This window comes from Aythya fuligula, chromosome 19, assembly GCF_009819795.1.
Source record: "Aythya fuligula isolate bAytFul2 chromosome 19, bAytFul2.pri, whole genome shotgun sequence".
NCBI lineage: Eukaryota > Metazoa > Chordata > Aves > Anseriformes > Anatidae > Aythya > Aythya fuligula.
The window spans coordinates 11,143,748-11,167,939 of record NC_045577.1 but is presented as its reverse complement, the minus strand read 5'-3'; the positions used below and the strand labels follow the sequence as shown (position 1 = coordinate 11,167,939).

Genomic DNA, 24,192 nt, shown 5'->3' with positions numbered 1-24,192 from the left:
GAACATGGGAAAGAGCTGGCTGCAAAGCTCATCTGCTTCATTCTCATGCAAGACCAGAGTAGGCAGGATAGCTTCAAAACAGGAGCCACTTTTCTAGGTGCTGTATCCCCCTGCCCTTCTCTCAAGTCACACATGCCAAGTGAAGGGCAGATTGCTGCCAACCATTAGCTGGCAAAAGGGATGGATGGATGGAGAGCCACCACTCACAATGAATGCCCAAAAAACAAGTAATGTTGTTTCAAACTCCAGCGCTTTTTCTGAGCATTAATTTTGGAATGGTTTAGGATTTAACATCTGAGGAACTCAGGGATAGTTCACCCTGTGCAAACACAAGCACAGAAACTAGCACAGGAAGCTTTCAGATCTAGCAACAAAAGGCCATTTGGCTCAAGGTCAGTAAAGTGGCAGCACTGTATCACCACTTCACTGTTCCAGACATCTTGCAAAATAGGGAATTATCTGCTGACAGTCCTAAAAACACTAATTGACTTTAACCTTACTCAACACTGTATTCCGGTTATTGCCCCAAGAAGAAGAGTCATTTTGCTGTTCTACATCGCCCTGCTCTGCTCCATGGGAGAAGGAATTTCATATCAAAGTCCACGCAAACACAAGTATAGTTCCTGGATCAAAATACCTTGAAATAACTTTTTAAACAATGTACCAACGGGTTAGCTCTGTTGCAGTTGAAATATTTCTTGCAAAAATACTCCAGATGTTAGAATCACCAAGCATGCATGTGCTTTCTGAGCTCTAACTGTTCAGAAAACACCCATAATATTCCATCATTCCTCCGTACACACCTCAGCTATCCCAGCCTTTCTTTGCCAAGATATGACTGTCACCTGTGGGTGGCATCAGGGCCTCAGAGCTTCCCAAGCAGCCTGCTGCTCACGTAGACAGGCACAGCTGCAATGTGGAACAGACCAGATCTAAAGGGGTGTGGGTGACTCCACATGGGCACTTTTGCACTAATCAGCCAAGCTGAGACTGGAAGGGCACAATTGCAAGATCACTCCAGAAACAGCCATGAGAACACAGCGTGCTAAAAGAGGTGCAGCAAAGCACCTGACTCTCCCTTTCCTTTTTAAATCAGGAAACTTCAGGTAACCAGAACATAGGTGGCTGGCGCAACTCAGAAGGGAGTGCTCCCCAGCAGGTCCCATGTTGTACTGCCAACCTCACGTGAGTATCTCAGGTGCTGTCTGACATCTAAAGCAGTCAGATGCGACATTTGCTATCAGGATTGCTTCTCTACTATGCTTCCTATAAATGTTACTGATCTGTGTGTGCTTGCTTTTTAAAAGCTTGGCAGATGATTGAAAAATGCCTTCCATGCTTTTTAGTCTCAAAATGATAATTTCCTGCAGAATTTCCAGGTAAGCATCAACATTCAAAAAGCCCCTTGTGCTGCTGGCCAAGTGCTCTCTGCAGCCACTGGCAGGAAGATGTTTCCTGTATGTGTGTGATCAGCATCATATTGACTGTTCTGTGGTTGCTGTACCCAATTCTACTATCTTTATGCTAATTAAGACTATGAAAAACATTAAGTATGCAAAAATGGAAGCAGTGAGTACATAGCAAAGCAGACAGCTGGCTCATGCCCTGCCTGTTTTTCCCCTGCATATCTACCATCAATATCCTACACACCTTCTCCTCTGCTTGTGAAGACAGGCACTCTCTCCCCTGCGTGTTTCCATGCAGCTCACAGAATCAGTTAGGCAAGCTAATGAATAGCAACACAGCTGGCACTGTGCAGGAAGAGTGCTCTTCCCCTCCTGCCCCCGAGGCACCTATGCTTGGAGGAGAGGCACAAATGTAGCTCTCCTTCTGGGCTAGACAGGCTTGCCAACAGGCAGTTGATGAGGGCACTTTCCCTAGGGTATGAGGACGTTTTGATCCCTTTGCTTTCCCTCCAGCCTCCTCTGCCTGCCCGCAGCTGCCATCGCTGCCTGCTCAGCCACAGCCTGGCCAGCAGATCTGCAGCACGGGAGCTGGCAAGGAGGAGGGGGCAAAAACAGTTTGCTACAGGGCTGAAAACAGGTTCTGTTGGCCCCACAATTAACTACAGAGCTTCTGCCTTTTGTAGCAATCAGAATAACAGTTTCGCTTGTCCTACTGGGCAGGAACAGGAAATTTCTGTACTTGTGCTCCTCTGGGAAACCAAAAAGAAATACTAACCCAGAAATATCTATCGTCCACTACACTGAATGTGATGTGACCAGAACCATTGAACAAGGATGGACTGGACTTTGACCAGGCTCTTAATATCTACATAATTTAAGGTTTTGTTTGTTTGTTTGTTTGTTTGTTATGGATGCAGCACAGAATTAAACAAAAATGAGTTTTAAACCCATGTAAGCTTTCACCTTCTTTTGACTTAAAATTGAAATATTTATTGAAAAGTACTGATTGAGAGCTTGTTCAGTCTTTCAGGAGTTTTGGTTCCCATTCCCCCAGGTCACACTGCATCCCACCCTTTGCTTCCTACTCAGTGCAATGCATTTTTAATGCTGTGTCGCCAGGCAGAGTTCAGGAGATAGAAACTCTCTGTGAGGCTGAACCAGAATATGAATGGGACATACAACACAAACACTCTCTCCAGTTCTGCAAGGTGCCACCTAATAGATACATATTTTTTTTTGGTCAAACGTGACAGGTCATAGGTGAAAATTGGAATGAGAAGCCGAATCTTTCCCTCATGTAAAGCCCAGCCTTTATCTTTTTACCAAAAAAAGATAAAGTCAGCTTTGTTTTTTGCACTGAAAAGCAACACATGCCCAGAGATTCCTCCTTTGTAACTTTTCTTTTGTTCAGTGCAGCCATGCTGCTAGCAGTGTGAAGCAGAAGCCTATCTGAACATATGATTAGTTTGTTTTCCTCCAGATGCATGGGTACAGATTCTGATTGCTTTAATGTGGTGCCAAAGACAGTAATCTCTGATAGCAATAAGAGTCAGGGTTGATAACAGGCAAGTTTAAGCACTACCTGTGTGATAATTACATAGCTATCAAAACTGAATAAGCTGGAAGCAATCAGGAAAATATGAAGTTTGCAATAGTTTGAAAAAGCAAAGATAAACTCCTGCCATAGTCCATCATCCAGTTGAGCTCTGTGTAGTTCACAAGGGAGCTTTCTTACTAGGCACCAAACTTTTCTGAGAGTATCTATTCCCAAGCCTCATGTCTCCACAAGTGACTGACAATCTGCAATTGTGTGTGTTAATTAGGAGTTTTTTTCCCACTGTCTACCCCAGCACTGGCAGAAACCCCTTCACTGCATACACCAAAGTACAGCCACTTGTGACAGAGATGTCTGTTACACCATTGTGGCCAATTCCATCTCAGGTCTTGATCCTGCAAGATACCTGCACTTGTGCTGGCCTCGAAGCCTGTGATAATCAAAGGGAACCCACAAAAAAGCTTGAAAGTTCCTACAGTGAATAAGAGAGGCAAGGCCCCTTCTTTTTTCACAAAGTCTGGCCTTCCGCATGGGTACAATAAACTACACATAGAAGCTGCATATTCAACACTGAATATGCTCAGTAGATTTAACAGGTACCATGAAGGGATGGTGGACATCTTATCAACCACCTCTGTCTTAAAAAAATGTCTTCATGCTTTTGCACTGTCCTTTTTCCTTCTACACCTCATGGAAGAGAGAAGAAACATATCATGCTTAAAATGCAGCCATATCTAGTGTGCACGGATACTGCATAAGATCTCAAGATCTCATAATTAGTGATTGGACTATATTGTTACCACTCAGAGGCCCACACTGATCAAATGGGTTTTCATGGGCAGAATTTGCTGACAGTCAGAAATCCTTAATGGCTGCAGAATTCAAACTAAGGGAGTTATAGAAAAGGAGCCAACACTCACCATAAAGTTGCAATTCCACGGGGATGTTATGGGCATATAAATTGTCACTAATGGCACGTCACCATGGAATTTCTTAACAATTCACTGTCACATATGTATTTATTGTAGTATCAGGCTGAAACACAGTTGCCTGAACTCTCCTGTTTATACACCAAGAAAAAAAATACTGCTCCTTTCTTCCTGTGTCATTAAAACTATTCATGTCCTACAGTACAAGTTGTAGAAGTCATGGTATCTAACAGTCACATAATAAACCTGTTGAAAATTATCAGTGGAGCATGTAGGGGAAATCTAACATTTGTCCAGTTTTATTCATACAACTTGTTAGCTGCCTGAAGAAAATTTCCTTTTTTCCTCCTTGTAATTAAGCAATCTCAATACTTGTAGTGTTTACTTACAAATCAGTGCATGGAAGTACAAGAATGTACTTGATAACCTCATCTAAATGCTAGAGCTAAACTAGAGCATTTTTAAAGACATAACAGGAATTCAAAACCATTTTTTCTTTCTTGCTCTTCCCTGTACAGACTATTTTGCTATATGAGTACAAAATTATGAGGAAGTGCAAAATTGTAATTGTTGGACTCCGATATCCAGTTGTATATTTTGAACATTCTAAAAATAATTTCCAAAGCAAATAAAGCCTGAGAAAATGGGAGAAGAAAATCCATACTCACCTGAACATGATCTGTCCAATTCTCCTGAGTCATGGTTTTCTGAAAAGACAAATTACTTGTCAGCCACCTTAGATAAGGAAGAATGTTACATATAACAAGCTGAAAAAGTTCTTAGACACTTGCATCAACTGTGATTGAGGAATGCATATTGGAATGCTCTGGAAACCTGTGATTCTCCTATGTCACCAACCAGGGAGGGCATGGCAGAGAAACACAGCTTAGATCAAGTAATTTGGACAACTGTTTAGGCTACAGCACATAAGACAAAAATTCATATGTAATCAAAGTACACAGGCAACACAGATTCTCACCTAGATCCCCCAAACACTCCTTGTTACCTGGAGCTGGGACTCATTCGCAAAAAAAAAAAAATAAAAATCACATTAACAAGATTCTGCAATGTGCAGCAGAATTTCTGAAGGCCTCAAAGCTTGAGTAGTGCTTTTGCAATGAAAGAGACATTGCTAAGCAAAGCTGAAATAGGCCATGCTCTGGTGGAACATGTGGATCGCTGCTGTTGCCTCCACCTCAGGAGACTTGCAATGTGTCTGCAGACTGTTCACCACAGCAGCTAGCCCAACAGAGAGCTATCCCCATAGACTCCAGTAAGGAAATGATCTCAGGGATTATCCGCAAGGCTCTAGAATATATAAAGACAAACTCTTCTCCACAGCCAAGTCATGAAAAATCTTCTGGAATCATGAGGCCTGGGAAAGGAAACTGATAAGTTAATATTCTGATTCAAATGCATTTCAGAGCCAACCTTGGGAGAAACTTGGGATGGGACTTACTCTCCATTCTGCCAAGAATGCAAGCTGCAAGAGACCGATCAGCCTTCCAGGCCAGAGTCTCACCCCCCACTTCTGGAAGAGGTAACAGTGACTACCAGTGCCACTTTTATGGAAAGGTACAGAAGCAAACAGGGAGTAAAAGAGCCTCAGAGAAAACATCTCAGAGATATACAAGCATGTAATCTAAATACTACTGAGATAAAGTAGCCATTTGACCAGGCCTCATACACACCTGAGAATGGTAAACACAGAACACCAAAGAGCTCTCAGAAGAAGGGATGGTGTCCAGTAACAGCTGCCAAATGTACCTTAATGGAATTAACTGGCCAGCTTGGATACTTTAAACCATGCATAAACTCCAAAACAAAGGAAATGGAAGGCCAGGGAGAGCAGAACATGAGATAAAGAATTCATTTCAATCCACTAAATAAATACACCTGGAGCAATGCTTTCTTCTCTCTCACTGTGAGAGCACCCTAAAATGATGCCATCCAACATTAAAGCCTTGAGCTGAAGGACACTGAAACACTCAAGCCTCCCCAGGTCTTGTGTCAATGGATCTGGAAGGCAGGAAAGGCAGATCAGAGCCCTCACTGGTGGATCAGGAGGTCCTGAAAGCAGAACTGCCAGTGCCAGAATGGTGTCATCAGATCACTACCACTCAACCCCATCTTTGCATCCAAAGTAAACATCAAACAAATCCTCTTTTGAACAAAAGAACAGGAACTGTTGGAGGAGGTATCTCATTTCCTGAAAACTGAATCTCTGAAGACTAGATTAATAGTACCATATATAGGGACATCTGAACAACCTGCTGGGCTTCTGAAATCTTTGTTTAAAAGCTTCTTGTATCTATAGTGAGTAAGCTCTCTATGAACTGCAGATGAAATACTGCTCCATCAAAATGTTTGGCAAATACATCTTGGTAATTCAAAATTCATGAAATGAAAACATTTCTCTGTGCTGTTCAGTACCCTGTGGTCCCTCTCTTTCACAGCCCAATTAATATACCTGGATACAACACCTGCAAGCAAGCTGTTTTTTTCAGAAGAGGAAGAACAAAAACTTATTCTCAGCTGGAACTATCTGTCTTCAGGCACAGGATGATGCTGAATGCCAGACAATCAAGAAAAGCACCAACTGCCTTGTTAACAAGAAGAGAAATGTGCTTCCCACTGCAGTGTGCTCAAGAGCATCCAAAGGGCATTGACTTGGCTCAGTACATTCATGAGAGGGGAGGAAAAAGCATTGTCAAGTAATTCAGCAATGAACTGCCAAGTCAAACTCCAAGCTGCCTCCTAGAAACCTGCTCCACAGAAAAAAATAACGGCATCTTCCTATTTCCACAAGCCCTCAGTGTCAGGACAAGCACTACTGTATTTGGAAAGAAGACTAAGAAATTGGACAAAAATAAAGTTAGTTCAGAGATTTGCTTAGGAGCTGAAAGTACTCCCATTTTGCTCATCAGTAACAGGGCTGTTAGCACACGAAGCGTCTGTGGCAGGTTGTGGCATAACTATCACAGCCAGGCCACCAATACCAAATCAAAGTAGTGGCTACAAACAGCCCAGCAATGCAGAGTGCTTAAATAACGCAGTTCTTAAAAATAATAATAGTGATAATAGTAATAAAAAAAATCTCTATCCGATATGCTCCCTATTTAGTTGAGATGACTCAAACTGGACACATGGAGATTCCACCCTGACCTATGTATATCCCAGTGTACATGTCCCAGATAGCTGCTAAAGATGCTGAAGTGGAAAAGTATCCAGCTCTGTGCAAGTGTAACACCCAGTCATTAGAATATGAATGGACACACAAATTATTCAGTCACAGAAAGTACAGATCCAGTGGTGTACCCAATATATAGAGAGCTTGTTTATGTAAATCAATATATCTCTATTATATGAGTTATTTGAAATGCAAAAATAAATAAGAAAACTCATTCACACCCATGCCATATAATAAAGAAACGTACCTCAACAAACCTCTTGTAAAAGAGATAATTCAGAGTTCTTAAGTGCCGCTGATTTATGACATTAGGGCAGAGAGCTAAAAGAAGGAAAATGAAATTTAAGTATACAACATAGCTGAACTTCCGTTAAATTTTACTGTCTAGACATTACATTTTTCCTTCCCCAAGTTTGAACTCAGTAAATGGAAGGCAGGATGCCATCAAACTTAGAACAATGAGGGACAGACACACACATTGTCAGCTTATCTAAACTATAAACTGTTATTTACACTTTCAACCATAATTACCAATGCTAATCCTTGGCTACTGATATCTCTGGTTCTACCACCCCTGAATTATAAAATCCACTTGCTGGTTCAATATCCTTCAGTCAATGACTTCACACCTTTAATTACATTGCATCCTCATACACCCTCGGTCTCTAAAGGCTGCAATAATTTTGATTTAAATGGAAGTTGTGCTGTTAGTCCTTTGAAGCAGTTTTGAACATGTTACTCAGGATTTACACTTGTGCCTATGGTTTATCCAATAAAATATATATCCATGAAAGAGACTCCATATCCATACAAAAAGGGAGGTGACAATTGTTTTGCTGAGCTAGCATGCAACAGTTTTTATTTTTATTCCTGCCATCTTCATTAGATATGCCTTATTATAACTGCAGAAAACAAGATCTTCACATAGCACCTTGTTTTGAAATCCAATGCAACAAGAGATAAATGTAGAAGATAAAATAGATTAAATAGGATTAGCATATGTATCTGTCAGTTCTTGCTAAATGCTGGTATGCATGTACATGGAAAGATGTAACCAAAGCCTTCATTGGAGTTTCAGTGGCTAAAACCATCTTCCTGGTGGCCAGAAAAAGCAGGATCAACATTCAGAAATAGTAACAGAAAACAGTAAAGTGAAAATTCCCTGCAGCCTCACTTGCATTCAGCAGACACCAGGAGAAACCAGTGCTACTGATTCAGAGGGCCTCAGAGCACAGGACTCTCCTTGTCTCACGTGGCATGCCCAGAGCACTGCAAATGGAGAGAATGAAGAAAGATCAAATGAAGAAAGATCCTTGAATATCAGACTCTGGAATCAGAATTAAAGTGCCAAGACAGAGAAACACAGATACTCTGGAATATTTTAAAAGAAACTAGTGACATTTTCTATTCTGATGGAGAATGAAACTGAATTTGAATCCATTTTCTGTATTTTATTATAAACAACAGAGAGCAACTTGAAAACATGAGTATGAATGCTAACTTGGTAAGACAGACAATGAATTGAAGAGTTCAAAGGAAGAACAGCAAAATAAAAACAAAATGGACTTCAATAACCTCAGAGAACTGGAAATAATTTATAGTGTGGAAATAGTTTATAAGGGGAAAAGAAGGTAAGAAGAGCTGGCAATGATAAAATTGGAAGTGAACTAAGAAACTAACTTTGGTAAATATGAAGCTTTTATTGACCGCAGATACAATAAGAAAATACACAGAAAGTGGAACTGAATTAGACACATATAAAAGAAGAACACAAACACAAAAAGTCAGAAAACCCAAAGTTAACTATGAGATACATCTACTAAAAGCCACAAAGGCAGGAAAAAAATCATTCTGAAAATATTTTTGTAGAAAGAGGAAAACCGGGGAAAGTGCTACTTAGTCACTTGATAGAAAAGGAAAACTGACGAATTAGGGCACGAAGAATGAAAATGATTACAATACTTGCTTTTCTTCACTTTTCATTAGAGAAGGTCCAACTAGAGGTGCTAACTGAAAAAGAGCAACAAATGGATTATATCTGAGGTTAGAGAAGGAAGAATCAGGTTAGCATGTGCGCTCAGCTCAGGTGCAGTATATGCTTCCAAATCATAGGTCTCATGTAACCCATCCATGATTGTGTAAGAGTCACCTTTGAGAAGATGTGAAGCACAGGGGATAAAGTTGAAAAAAGTACGAACAACCACAGTACTATAAAAGTACTATACAACTGTAAGTACAAATAACTACTACAAAAAAGTACGAACCACTAGAGTACTATAATTTCCAAATATAGTACAACTGTATTTGGAAAAGTAAAAATATTTTCTAGACATATGCTGTAACAAACATATTATCTGTGAGCACCTAGAAAATGCGATTTGTTACAGATTTTGCACTGTCCAAAAAAACCCAAACCCACAAACAATGTCATGTCAGTCCTTCTGATACTCTTCTGTGACTCAATAAGCTGTGTCCTAGATAAAGATGAAGCAGCAGTTGTTGCTCATCTTTATTACAGTAATGTTTTCAATACAGTCAAATGCAACATTCTGAGGGCTTTCAAGACCTCCACATTCACAGTAGATAAAGCTGGAACTTAATTTATAGCAACAGAAACTCCAGTTAACATTTTGGAGGAAAAAAAAATCTAACAGTAAGGCTAAAGAAGAACTATCAGTGGTTGCGTGGGAGGTTGTAAACTTTCTATCTTGGAGGTCTTTAACAATACGTTACACATCTTATATAGAAATAACAGAAGGAAAGCTCCTTTGGCTTTGGGGCAGGAAGGGTGAAACAGGTGGCCTGCAGAATCTTTGCCAAATCTTTTCACTGCAGTTTCATGACTATCTGTGCTTTACACTTGCAGAAATCAAAGCACCTCAGAGAAGAGCAACTTACCCAAGATCACACAACTCATTAAGATTGGGCAGGAATCTGAACTCAAGTCTCCTGAGTGAAAACCAGTGTTTTGTTTGCAGAACCAAAATATAACAACCTAAGTTTTTCAGAACAGAAACCATCATTCTATTCAGTGTCTGTATTGTGGAGAGCTTGGGAATCATGACTGGGTTGTGGAGCACCAATGGAATACAAACAGTATAATACAGGGAAAGCAACTCTTGGCCATGTGTTAATTCTTAACCTGGCAGCTCCACCACAATAGTGCTGCACCTGAACTACAGTTCACATCTGGAACTAACTCAGAAGCAAAAATTCCATTCTGCTGCCAGCCATTAGCAGAGAATTAGTGACTATTAACAACAGAGAGGAAGTAAAAATGAAATCCATTTGTCACACAGAGAACTAAACCATTAATACACACCTATTCCACTCATGTAACAGCAGTAATGTGTCTTCTGGGGACATGGTGCAATACATTTTTAGGTGTGGTGTGTGGCTGTTGCTCCCAGGTCACAAATGACTCCTCCTGAACTGGGATGGAGACCTGATCCTCTTGTTATACTGAAATCCTGACTTCCATTCACAGTGAGATTCCTTTACCCTGCCCTGGCAGAACAGAAGGTCCCACACAAAGCACACTTTGTTTTGGGACAAAGTAAAGCAGCCTTGGTTTAATAAAATCAGAGTACCTGAAATGTTAGAGGCTTTTGCCCTGATATTGCTAAGGACTGCTGGGGAATCTGAGGAGGAGTGAACAGTGCATTAATCTCAGTATACTATGATGAGGTTATTCCCTAAATGCAAATTACTGGAGGGTAGGGCAGGCCTCAAAACCTCTTTTTGTTGTAGCCTCAAAGATAAATTGTCTCTCATAATATGCTCTCTGCCACTAAGATCAAGGTAAGTGGTCCTTAGAAGAGAAAGTGAAACAGCAGAAGCCCCAGACTGGCCCCAAACTGTTGAGGTACCTGCTAGCTTTGCTGTTTGGAGCATTGGCTGACTCTGAAGGAAGAACAGTGAGCATAGCAAATAGGTTTCAATCTATGCCTAAAGGAAAAATGCTCTAGTGTAGTCTTTACACACATCTGCATATGACAAATTCAGGCTTAGAACTACAAGGGTGGTATGACTTTTCCAATAGAAAGCTTGGAGCTGCTGGACAGCTTGTCTTGTCACAAGCAGATCATCTTCTACTACTTGTATTTCAGCAGGGAATGATGCTTTTGAGAAGGTAAGGGCCAAGAATGGACCCTTGGATGTTCACTTCTCTTCTCCTTTAACAGCTTGACTCCACAGCCACTTCAACCTCAGGAGCAGAAGGTTCCTACCTTCTAATGTCTAAGCCTAGAGGTGTTCCTTAGTCACACTGTCATACAGAAATGTGCTGGCGTGTAACTCAAGAGCTAAATAAAAAACTTTGAAGGGACTTCACCATGGAATGGGGAGGGGAGGGAAGAGGGGGGCGACAACCCTTGTAAAGCATATGGAAGGGAAAGGAATAATCTTCTGCTCTTAACAAGGACAAGGTAAAAACATTTGAACTATCCTCCTTCCAAAGGCTTTCTTGTAGAGTTTTAACAGTCATTCCTCTATCTGGCACAGCATCTTTTAAAAGTGCTTAGTGCAGTGAACCCATGGGTCCCTGAGGGGCTCTCCCTGGTGACTGCTGACACCCTGCTTTCAGCTCTGGCAGACCTGGAGAAACCTGGGGACAGTTGTGCCTTACCTGAGCAAATGCAATGACTGCTGAGCAGCCCTCGTCTGCCCTCTGCTGCCCCAACACTATCAGAGTGATAACACTATAACACAAGACAGCTTTGGGGCTTCATTTAGAAAATTCACACTGAATCTAAAATAAATGTTAAACCAAGAGGAACAACCTGGTGACCAAATGAAGAACAACATTTCTTTGGGTTTATACTAAAAACACTTTCTAAAGACTATAGTAAGAACACATTCATAGCATTCAGGAATTAAGGTGCTTAAGCAACTAATTATGCTGCTATAAAACAACTTTTAACTGTACATTCAATTACCATCTCTTTTCCATCAACACCACTAATATCTGCTTTATTTTGCCATGAGTACTAAGGCCCAGGAAATAAAGACAGTTGTACTTCATGGTCTTGAGACTTGAGGGTCTATTCCCTCACCTCTGAGAATTGTTTTGACTAAAAGTTTTATTTGTAAATTTATGTTGATCTCACAAGGTCTCCAAAGAGTATTATGTAATTAGAATGCAATAGGTACAAGGCTTGTTAAACCAGTGCATAAACTGACCCATGTGTCTCTATAAAACTACTTCCTCAATCATTGCCATTTCTGCCCAACCTCTTACTTCCCCAGTAAAGCTAATTATATGAAATCCATGCACAGTTTATTGGGACACCTCTGGGACTCAAAAGAAAATCTTCCACTGCTGTGTGTGTTAGCAGGAATGCTAACATTCTCTTGTCAGAAAAAGAAACAGCGGACTAATCTAAGATGATGGCTTATTTTTTCTGAGGCTCCAGACCTTTTGTTTTTATTGGGCCACTTCTTATCTGGCTCTGAAATTTAAGACTGGCTGTTCCAAGTGTTTCAAACTTAGATGTTGATCAACACACACCTAAGTTCTGCTTAGGAGTCAGTGAAACTTTCTAAGTGGACAACAGTGAGCTCTTGGGTAGCAAAATATGAAAGTAGATTTGGAACTACAATAACTAAGTCACGTATAAGCTTGCCTTCTCATACCAAGAAACCCTCTCCTCCTCCAGCCTTTCTCACCAAAAGCCACTTCCCTCTGCTGCTGCTGCTCTCAGCCTCTTACAGTGAGTAGGAGTCATGAGAGGAGACAGAAAGCAACAGAAGACTGCGGCATAAAGCAAGCCTGCAACCAGGTTAGGTAACAAGAAGTGTGAGTTTCACCCTGCTGCTAGAATTTGGTGGAACTGCTCAGAACAAGAACAATTGGTTTTTAAAATCTGTACATTTTACCTAGTCTGCTTCCTTTTTGAACTCTCTTTCATCACAGATTTACTTCCACTAAAGAAAAGAGAGGAAAAAGGAGGGGAGAAGGGGAAAACTGCCACCATTTTCCAATTCAGTTCAAGACAAACCAGCACTAAGGCAGAAATTCCTCTGCAGGGATTCAAAGCTTTCAAAGCATTTCAGAGGAGACTGAGGCCAACCTTTTAGTAAAGTGCTGCTTTGAATTACATGTGATATTAGGTAAAAAAAATGAACATCTACTTTCATATATGTCTATGAGTGAGAATCAGCCAACCTTGGCTTTAGCTGGCCCAACTCTGGCCTGTTTTCTAAATCGGTAGCACACATCCCATTTCCCATGAATAGACGGGTCAGTCTTCTCTAGCACCTGACTTATCTTACATTGTAGGCATTGAATTTGGCATAGGATAAAACACCCTCTGGAAGAGTTGTGAGGAATAGGAGAGACTCTTGTTCTGTGTATCTCAAGGGAGCTCCTCACCCATGAACCTACTGTGGAGGTCAAGTGACAGTTTGGCATTATTACTGGCAGCAACTATATCTGAGACACCATCACCAAGCTAAGACACGCTGTCAGCCCACAGAGAGCACCTGAGATCAGCAGGTACATACTCTTCTTTCTCATTCGGCTAGATTTTTTGTAAAACTTTCTCAGGATTTTGCATGTGAACAAAATTTCACATGCATTTCATGTTTACAGGTAACACCATACCCTTGGTGAATCTTTCAAAAAGAAAGGGGAAAAACTCGATGTTTTTACAGATCATAAAGGACAATACAGCCTACTGAATGACCAGTCTTACAAAGGAGAAAAAATTACTGAAGACTAGTAAACTCCAGGGAAAGATTTATATGTTAAATAAATTATCCCCTTGTGCCTCAGATTTCACACCAATATGCTAAGTTTAATTTTATTTACTTATCCTCCAATGGAGGTCTGCAAGGATTTTCTTATTAACTTTTGAACAGCAGGTTGAAGATGTGAAGATTAATATGCAATATAGTGTTGCTACCAGGCATAATAAGCCCATAATTTGTGGTTAGAAAACACTTTTCAGTCAAAGAAAAGAGAATTGTGTATCTCCTGCTGATGATCGAAAGCTTTGTAGGGTGAAACCTTATGGCGCATTTAAAGGTTTCCAAAATAAGGTCCCAAAGAGAACTGAAAAGATCAAGTCTCCACTAACAACAAAAGAAAAACAAAGATTTTGTTAGACAACTGATAGTGAAGCAATGATGTGAAATGTGTTACTTCTCTCAGAAGACTGGAAGAGTCTTAAAAATCCCTGCTGCCAACCCTATTTTACAGAAAGAATACAAAGGGCTGTAAGGCTCCTGCTTCCCAAGGGTTATCACTTCAGTACTGACAGACTCGCAACTCAAGAAAACAGATCTGCAGATGAGTAATGACTTGCTTCTTATGTGAGCGGAATGGAGTCATAACTCAAAGCTGACCATCATGTGTTTACGTAGAGCCATTCTGAGGTCAAGATTTATTTCACATCATGGAAGAAGCAGTCTATTAGTCACAAGCACTTCATTCTATGACAGCACAAAGTGGTAATTCCCATAACTTACCAACTTTGTTTTTGAATACCATTAATTAAACTCTGAAACTCCCCATGATAAATTACAGCAGAGATTCCTTAATGAACATGGTTGAAGATAAATTGACTTTGTCTGTTTTTTATTGGTGAGATAACTCCAGAAGATGTTGCAATATCACATACCTGGATCTACATTAAATCGGTCTAGGAGCCTGAAGACCAGCTTGCTTAGCATTTTGCGGTTCAATTTGTCTGGTTTGTACCTGGACAGACCTTGATATTGTCTGTAAGCAAACAAAGTAAGAAAAAAAAGCACAAACACAACACCTAAGGTTTTGCAAATAGTAGATATTTAACAGCAGATATATCAGGGTTTGGTAGGTATTGTTAAGAAAAGTCTCCTATCTTTCCTGAGATTAAAAAAAAAAAAAAGCCAACAATACAACCACACACATTTCCCAGTCAAAGACTGTAGCAAGACCAGAGACTTATTTTGAAGAAAGAGAAAGCCAGGAATTCCTTCATCTTCTTTCAGAACTAAGACTGCAACCATTGCATCTATATTGTGACTTTTACTGTACTGTTGACTTTGTGACTGACAGGAGCTATTCTACTGAGAGGTGATTTATAAATTAAAACACACACAACTATTTCACGAGAACAAGAAGGTTAACCACTTGCTTCTCTTGTTTTTCTGCCACTTCATCACAGTATTATCTTCCTGCCAAACCTGTACAACCGATACTGAAACTCAGCCTTGTCTGTAGCAAAGCACGAGAGTCTGATTAGTATAACCTCCTGGAGGGAGCTTTGATATTGTTATATTGCTAAGATCTACTACATAGTTTTCATTTTGTACTCCTCTCTCCTGTCAGGAGCTAAGCATCTGTCAATAGGAATGATACCTCTGTCTTACTGGCTAATGTATTTGAAAAGACTCTGGCACAGACGCCAGAAATTTCCCCATTGTCAGCTGAAAAATAAATATATTGCACTCTATTATGCGTAGAAAATGATCTTAGATAGACAACCAAAGAACATAGTGTCCTCTGGAAGCCAGTTGGCCCCAGCTGTTTAGAAATTTAACAGACATTTCTACCTTGCAATGTCTCTGATATTAAAACCAGGTTCACACCAGGTGTCCAGGATCTGTAAGAGCTTGCACTGGAGCTCAGGATACTCTCCCACATAATCTTCCATCAAGTTAATTTTATCTTGAAACAGTAGTGGCATACACATCTAGGAAAAGAAATAACATTTAGTGCAAATGACACGGTTATGCCATGCCTTTGATCACCATGTTCAGCAGTCTGACTGCTGCAGCAAGCAGGAGACATGGAAGGGTTCCACAGCACTGCAGCTCATGTGCAGGAAATGGGACTGAAACCTGGCAGAGGGCTGTCTCATCCCCTACTGCTCAGACATGGTGAGCAAATCACAAAACCCTTGTTTAATAAACTAGTGTTGTCTAAAAGATGGATATGGCATTTCCAACATAAAACATTAGCTGAAGTGGCAAAGCCTGAAAGTAGCAAAACCAACAAAATTTACCATAATGATAACCATTCGTCAAGAACACGGGTAGATTTTTTGATTGCAGTAGTTGTAGCTAGAAAAATAGTCTAATAAGCTTTAATGTGGTCTGACAAAATATAGTCTGTCACTTCTCCAGATGTAAAGTCACTTTAGCAATGCAGCAGTGACTTCTTGCAAACAAGATAAAGCCTCAAGTGAAACATATCATTTGGAGGTCCTTCATGGATGTGCTGCATAACAAAAGGTGGATCTGAAGACAGAGAGGCCTGCAGAGGAAATGACTCACCTTCTCCACATCTTGATCTGGCTGTAATTTTAGCTTAATACTCAGTATGGCTGCCTAGAGAGAAAGAAAGAAAAAGTGTATTTAGGAAAAGAAAACACAGTGGATAAACAGGTGTTATTCCAAAGTTAAGTAGATATGCTACTATAGAAAGTTTTAATGTGATAAATATTTCTGTTATTTTTTCAAGTATAAACATTGACCGCATACAGTCCACTTAGAAATGTACAAGAACAGTCCTGGCAGCGTTGCATATTGTGAGCAGCAGTAGCATACCTTGGTATAAAAACTAAAGATCAGGTTGTCTGGCAGAAAGAGAGAGAGAAAGTAAAGTGCTTGGACAAACTTAGCTATAAAGGATATCTTCTAGTGATATAATTGTAAAAAATCCTGACCCATTATACCTTTCTGAATTAATTGATTATACATCTTGCAGTGCCTTTTAAGTTTTGTAAAATAGTTTTATTTTGTGAAAACTACTCATATTTGAAAGAATCTCAAATCAAGAGGTCTTAGCTTGTATAATTTCTGCCTAGCTCCAGATCCCTGAATGTTCATCACTTGGAGCACTGAGTTCAGCTCTGGGGCCCCCAGCACAAGAAGGACATGGAAGTATTAGAACTAGTCTGGAAGAGACCACGAGGATGATCAAGGAGCTGGAGCACCTCTCCTATGGAGACAGGCTGAGGGAGTTGGGGTTGTTCAGCCTGGAGAAGAGAAGGCTCCAGGCTGACCTTACAGGGGCCTGCCAGTGCCTAAAGGGGGCTACAGGAAAGCTTGGGAGGGACTCTTTGTCAGGGAGTGCAGTGACGAGGGGGAATGGCTTTAAATTAAAAGAGGGTAGGTTTAGATTAGATATGAGGAAGAAATTCTTTACCGTGAGGGCGGTGAGGCCCTGGCCTAGGCTGCCCAGAGAAGCTGTGGGTGCCCCATCCCCGGCAGTGCCCAAGGCCAAGCTGGATGGGGCTGGGGGCAGCCTGGGCTGGGGACAGGGGACCCTGCCCATGGCAAGGGTTGGAATTGGACGGGCTTCAAAGTCCTTTCCAACCCAAACCGTTCTGTGGTTCTATGATCACAAACAGAAAGACAGTAAGAACTATATTTAGTCTGTTTGTGGTATCTACAAATCGTTGATAACAAAGACCTGCCACATTCACAACTTAACCCCCAAACAGTATCTTTTGCAGATGAGGAAACACAGCTGTAGTGAACTGCAGTAAGTCAGGCTGTGAGAAGAACTGGCTCAGCCACTGTCTATCCTGTCTCAGCTTGGTGACTACAGAAATATGAAATTACAGACAATTATTTGCCTCAGAACTGGAAAAGAGTCAATATCATGCCCATCTTCAAAAAGGGCAAGAAGGAGGTCTCAGGCAACTACAGGCCAATCAGCCTCATCTCCATCCCTGGAAAGGTGATGGAACAGTTCATCCTGGAGGTCATCTCCCAAGCATGTGAAGTATAAGAAGGTAATCAGGAATAGTCAGCATGGATTCACCAAGGGGAAGTCATGTTTGACTAATCTGCTATTCTTCTGTGATCAGATAACTGGCTGGGTAGATGAGGGGAGAGTGGTGGATGTGGTCTACCTTGACTTCAGCAAGGTTTTTGACACTGTTTCCCATAACATCCTCATAAACAAGCTCAGGAAGTGTGGCCTAGATGAGTGGACAGTGAGGTGGATTGGCAATTGGCTGGACAAGAGAGAGTTGTGCTTAGTGGTGCAGAATCTAGTTGGAGGCCTATCGTCAGTACTGGGTCCAGTCTTGTTCAGTTTATTCATCAATGACATAGATGAAGGAACAGAGTGCACCCTCAGCAAGTTTGCTGACAACTCAAAGCTCAGAGGAGCGGCTGATACCTCAGAGGGCTATGCTGCCTTTCAGAGGGACCTCGACAGGCTGGAGGGTTGGGACAAGAGGAACCTTATGAAGTTCAACAAAGGCAAATGCAGGGTCCTGCACCTAGGGAGGAATAACCTCCAGTACCAGTACAGGTTGGGGGCTGACCTGCTGGAAAGCCCTCTGAGGGGTAGGACCTGGGAGTTCTGCAAGGCAGCAGGTTAGCCGTGAGCCAGCAATGTGCCCTTGTGTCCAAGAAGGCCAATGGTATCCCAGGGTGCATTCGGAAATAGTGCCAGCAGGTCAAGTAGGTGATCCTGCCCCTCTACTCAGCCCTGGTGAGGCCACACCTGGAGTACTGTGCCCTGTTCTGGGCTCCCCAGTACCAGAGGGACATGGACCTATTGGAGCGAGTGCAGAGGAGGGCTATAGAGACAATTAGAGGACTGGAGCACCTGTTGCATAAGGACAGGCTGAGAGCTGGGCCTGTTTAGCCTGGAGAAGAGGAGACTGAGGGGAAACCTCAATAGTGTATATACATTTCTGAGGGGAGGGTGTTGAGAGGATGGAGCCAGTTTCTCATCAGTTGTGCCCAGCAACAAGATGAGAGGCAACAGGCAAAAACTGAAGCACAAGAGGTTGCGGCTCAATATGAGGGGGCACTTCTTTACTGGGAGGGTGACAGAGCACTGGGACAGGTTGCCCAGAGAGGTTGGGGAGTCTCCTTCTCTGGAGATATTCAAACCCCACCTGGATGCCATCCTGTGCAAGGTGCTGTAGGTGATCCTGCTTGGCAGGGGGATTGGACTAGATGATCTTGAGAGGTCCCTTCCAACCTCAGCCATTCTGTGATTCTGTGAAATATATTAATATCTAACTGTGCATTGCCTGGGAAGCACATAAACTAATTAGGATTTTAAGCTGTTAGCAGTGTTTAATTTCTGTATGTGTGAGAACACTTGGATCTCAAATAAAAAATACGCATGCAATGACTTTCTTCAGTATAGTGCATTGTTCCAGTAAATGATGTAGTAAGAGCAAGGAGCCTTCTAACACATTTACATATTAGTACTAACGTAACTGTTAACTATGTAACAAGGAGGCTTTAAACAAGTGTCCTTACGTGACCTAGCAAAAAGTTAGGCTGTGTTTTCCAAGATGGTTGAAACTTAAGTTTTATAGTGCTGCACCTCTGACCCTACTGCAGCATGCTTGTAACGCTAAACAACAGCCAAAGAAACAGAATATTTCATCAACATAGATCACAAATGCCTATTTATTCAGATGAGGATAAAAACAATAGGTTAGGCCTTACAGGAAAATTATTCTATTCAACAGGTTTGTCTGATATTGTTATTCATTTTGCTTTGAGAGAAAGACATCGTGAGTATGACGGTTGTGGTTTTTTAATTGTTTTTGTTTGAACGGTTACATGTTAGAATATGTAAACAAAGATAATACAGTAAAAAATGCCTCCCTACCACCCTGCTTCCCCTCCACCCCCCAGATACAAACCTCACTGTTAACCCTCACTGCACGAAACCTTTACAGAAAAATTTAACAAGAAAAATAATCTAAGAGTGGGTAGGAGGCAGCAGAAACTGTGGATAGCATTATCTTTTTAAAAATGTACGCGTGTTTTACATCCACTGCATCAAGGACTGCATACAAAATCAAATAACCAACAGACATCACCTAAGTTCATTCTGACTGTCCAGCAGAATAACGATGCCCAGTTATCAGAGGGAATACTTTTTTTTTTTTTTTTTTTATTTACAAAACAAACACTGACTGTCCATGCTCGATCAAGAAGAGAAATTATGAGAAGAACTTTAAGTGACAAAACCAGGAACTAACATTAATATAAAGACTGTGTGATACAAATCAGATTTGAATAGAAAGTCACATAATAAAGTGTCAGCCCAGCTAATTCTGCAACAAATTTAATCTCTCACTCCAGACCTGATAACTAAGTCCACCAGTTTAAGGCCAAATGTGCTATTTTGCTCCACAAACATCCAGTACCTTTTCTCTCAAATTATCAGATTAACATCATAAAGTGCAAGCAGAGAAATTATTTTCAAGTGGTACACAAGCTGAATGTTGCTACTTCTGTTTTGGACTTGAATAAGGGTTTTGTGTCTCCAAAACTTCAACGGCTGATTTTTTTTCCCCTCTTCCCAGCTATCTCAGTTGGCCAAATAAAAAAAAAACAAAAAACTCTCAAAACCTTGTTTCACCATTTGATCTCATTTGTGTATTTTATTAAACAAGTAATCTGTTAGTTTTAGCATGTAAGCCCACAGTTGTTTCCCTAATAGCTTTTTAATGTTCACAGGCATGTTCAGATTAACCTAATTGCAGAACTGTTATCTAAATGGCATAGTTTTGTCTCTATCTCTATTAACAGTATGGGTGACCTAATCAGATGAACACACACTGTGTTAGGCTAGGTTTACCTCTTTTGCTGGATGTGTATACTGCACTGCACAGGGTGGAGGGCAATGTCTATCCATGTAGCCAGCGTGTGGAGAAACGGCACCTTCCAAACCCCACTGTGGCAGACCGACCTCACACCACCACTGCTGCTACGGGCCAGAGGAACACTGTCCTGCCACCAACACTCACCCACTTCAAGCAATTCATATGAGCGGGTTTTTAACACCATTTTAACATCATCCACTTACAGCAGGTGGTGGAACAGTCAGACAAACTGCTGCTGGTGGACGGTGGCAATAGCCTCCTGCAGCGGAAGTGCCATCAGTAGCGGGGCAGCAGCCTTTCCCATGCACAAAGCGAAGCGTGGAAGGTGATGCCTGACCTGGACCTTAGGAACAAACAACCAGTCCGGATTGCAGGGTGCAGCTACATGGGCTGGCTGGCTGAATACCGAGGACAACTTAGATAAAATCAGCATGTTTACAATAGGAATAATAAGCGAAGAGATATGAGTAACTGTAATAAAGATGAAAGTGCTTGGCAGCTGTGTCTGTGGTCTCAACTTTAGGCTATTTTAAGATTCTGTTTTGTTATTATCATGTTTTGAATTGTTTCACTCCACAAACAAGTTTTGTGTAAAACGACCCTATTTTTAACAGTCTGTTTATAGATGATAAAATCTCCAGAAAAGCAACACCTCATTCATAGACTCATTTTGTAGTTAGAAAACAAACACTTCAATTAGGCAGACAGCACACTCTAATTGAAATGCTGAGAATCCCCCTTCCCACCCAACAAACGTTTCCCCATATGCAATTGCACTGTCCAAGCTGTGCTAGAAGACTAGCCACGGTAGCTGGAAGCTAGCAGTCATGTTAGTCTAGCTACAGATCTTCAAACTTAGGTTGGAATGGCAAGGCATCCAAAATCCTGAACAGCAGATGCCTCCCTCACTTCACCAGCTGACAAACATAAGCAAAAAAACAGCTACAGCACAAGAACACTGAAAATCTCTGGTGAACTCCAATGTATCGTCAATTTATTAGGACAGTCTACCTGCCCTCCCTCAATCTATGAAAGAGAATGCGTTACACTCCTGACAGGTGATTATGTGATACAAATAGTCTGTTCACAAAACTATTTCAAACAGAGGGAGTTCCTAGAATGCAATCTAATAAAAGCAAAGAAATAACACATACAAGTGTTTAACATATATTAATCCTGCCCCAGCCCTGGCCCCAAAGCTGGATCTCTCTTGCCTTTCATTCCCCAAACATACAGGGAACAAGTATACGATGAAGCCACTGCTTAGCAGTACGGGAAAAAAGGTGATGACCCATCACCTTATTCAAATCTCCTCAGTGTTTATGAGTCTTCTGATTGCTTTCAGGGAGCTTTAGATCATTCTTTAATTATGGGGAAAGGAAAAATCACGTTTGGACATTTTGTTGCTGTTTTGCTTACTGAGGATAAAGTCTCAAAAAATGCAATGAAGGAGGGTTGGATGCAGATGGGAAAGAATTCAAAGGTGGACAAAAATACTTTAATTTATGTCTAAAAAGTGTGGAGGTGCACTGACCACAGCATGGGGGAAGTTACACAAACTTGATGTATTCAGGCCAAGCAAGCCATGAACACCACAGCTGCCACTACACTGAGAGACCACTTTTCTAGTCATGCAACTGCAAAACCAAGAATATGAGAAAATGGTGACTGCTTCTAAGTGAACAATGCACCAATACCTGATTCTCTCTACTTGTTTTGAATGCATTTGGCTCTGTCTCATCTAAAAATGACTATTCTTTCCATATACAGTATGAAGCGCAGGAAGCCACACAAGATCTTATCTGCAAGGGCATGTGCACTTGGGTGGTGTCTACACTGACAATTTAGGCAATTTTCCCACGGTGGGGTTAGCATCAGAGGAATAACCTTTTGCTAGTAACGCTGCTTGGAGTGATGATGAAGGACAGACACAAATGGTTTCTGATGACTCCTGCATTACTTAGCCCTGCTGTAAGCAAGTTGAGACAACACAAAGGTAAATATGCCTCACTTACGGTAGTATTTCTAAACCAATGGTGAAGGAATTTCTGAAAACCCATAGAACAGACCAAACAACAGAGTGAGATTTGCAGAGGAGGATCCAATGTCATGTCTAAGACAAATCATGGTGATCAAAGTGTAGATACATAATAATGGTAGAAATAATTGAGTAAAAGGCACATCACTTATTAATCATTGGGAACATCTGTTTTGTGTTTTTGGAATCACTCCTTTCAAACTTGTCGCTAATCAACTTTGCTCAAACTCTCCCAATGCATCACTGCATAGTGTATGACATCAGGTTGTATGTTTAATTACTTCCTGCTTAAAGAGCACACAATATACACAGCTGTCTTTGGGAAGATCTTCAGAAACAAGAAAACATGAGATTTACCAGGTCTACTTTCAAGAGAGCCTGATCTTATTTTATAAGGGGTGAGACAGTCAAAAGTAGGTGGTGATGCGTTAGTCATATGTAAAGAATTTTAGGAAGAAAGAGAGAAGTAGAAGTCAAGACTGGAATACGTGTGCATACAGGTGAAGGGAAAAGGGAACTAAAACAAACACTGCAGTGATTTGTCTTCCTCAGGTCACTCAAAGCAGTTTTAAACCTGGTTTAACTTGTCAGTGCACCCTCACAACTTAAAGATCCTCTACAGCACTGCCCAAGTTTCCTGTGTGCTCAGGCCACCCAGCTTCACCCGATTCTCCAGATCCAGACTCTCTGTATGAGTAGGTCTGATGCACATTGACACCTCTTCTCAGAGAGCTCTCTCCTTGCTTGACAAGAGCCCAGTATTAATTGCAGAGTACTACCATCTGAATTATTATTTCCCAGCAACATTCAAGCTCTTTCCCAACTACTTCAGCAGACAGATGCCAGCAGCAGAAAGTGGCTCCAGAAGATGTGGTGCTTGGGAACAGGTTATGGAGTTGTCTATGGCCTGCAGGTTGGCTACCTCTGTTCAAGTGGCAATGCATCTTGCAGACAATGTGCAACTAAAGCAGTAGATCAAGTTGATAAGAAAAGAGGCTGAGACTGACACCATCATCTTTGCATGAGAAACATCCCTTGTAACATTTTTCTTGGTTTCCATATGCAAATACCATATGAAATGAACAAACCTTTGCAATTTAAGTGTGGAATTGGAGAATGAAGCAAAATCAGAGACTTTTCACTGTCCTGAGAATAGCTCAAAAAGTTCACAGTGAAGAAATCTAAAATCTGAACATCCAGTATGGTGATCAGTCAATTTTAACACTGATATGTATTGACACATTTGCAAAAATATATGATGTGCACTCAAGCACCACTATGAAGTAGAACTATAAGCAATAGCACCCCTGAAACAGTGTTCAAAACATCGCTACAGAAAAAGATTAAGGTCATGTTGCTGATTGAGCTACGCATTTCCTGACCTTAACGTATTTGTATTCCTTTAAGATTAGTTCTTTGATCAGCTGCTCTTATCACCGAATTATCAAACTATTTCTGTATTAGTATGCGATGCCGACAAAAACTTTGTAT

General features: G+C 41.1%; 1 protein-coding gene across 3 annotated transcripts in view; it reads right to left on the bottom strand.

Annotated features, from left to right (window-relative positions):
* Positions 1-24,192, bottom strand: part of EXD3 (exonuclease 3'-5' domain containing 3) — a 288,098-nt gene that overhangs the window by 169,968 nt on the left and 93,938 nt on the right. For all 3 annotated transcript variants that reach the window (XM_032200283.1, XM_032200282.1, XM_032200284.1), the window contains 5 exons: positions 16,342-16,395; positions 15,619-15,758; positions 14,703-14,803; positions 7,328-7,401; positions 4,559-4,597 (listed from right to left, as the gene is read on the bottom strand). In XM_032200283.1, the coding sequence (XP_032056174.1) occupies positions 4,559-4,597; positions 7,328-7,401; positions 14,703-14,803; positions 15,619-15,758; positions 16,342-16,395 (408 nt within the window). The remainder of the gene's footprint in view (positions 1-4,558; positions 4,598-7,327; positions 7,402-14,702; positions 14,804-15,618; positions 15,759-16,341; positions 16,396-24,192) is intronic.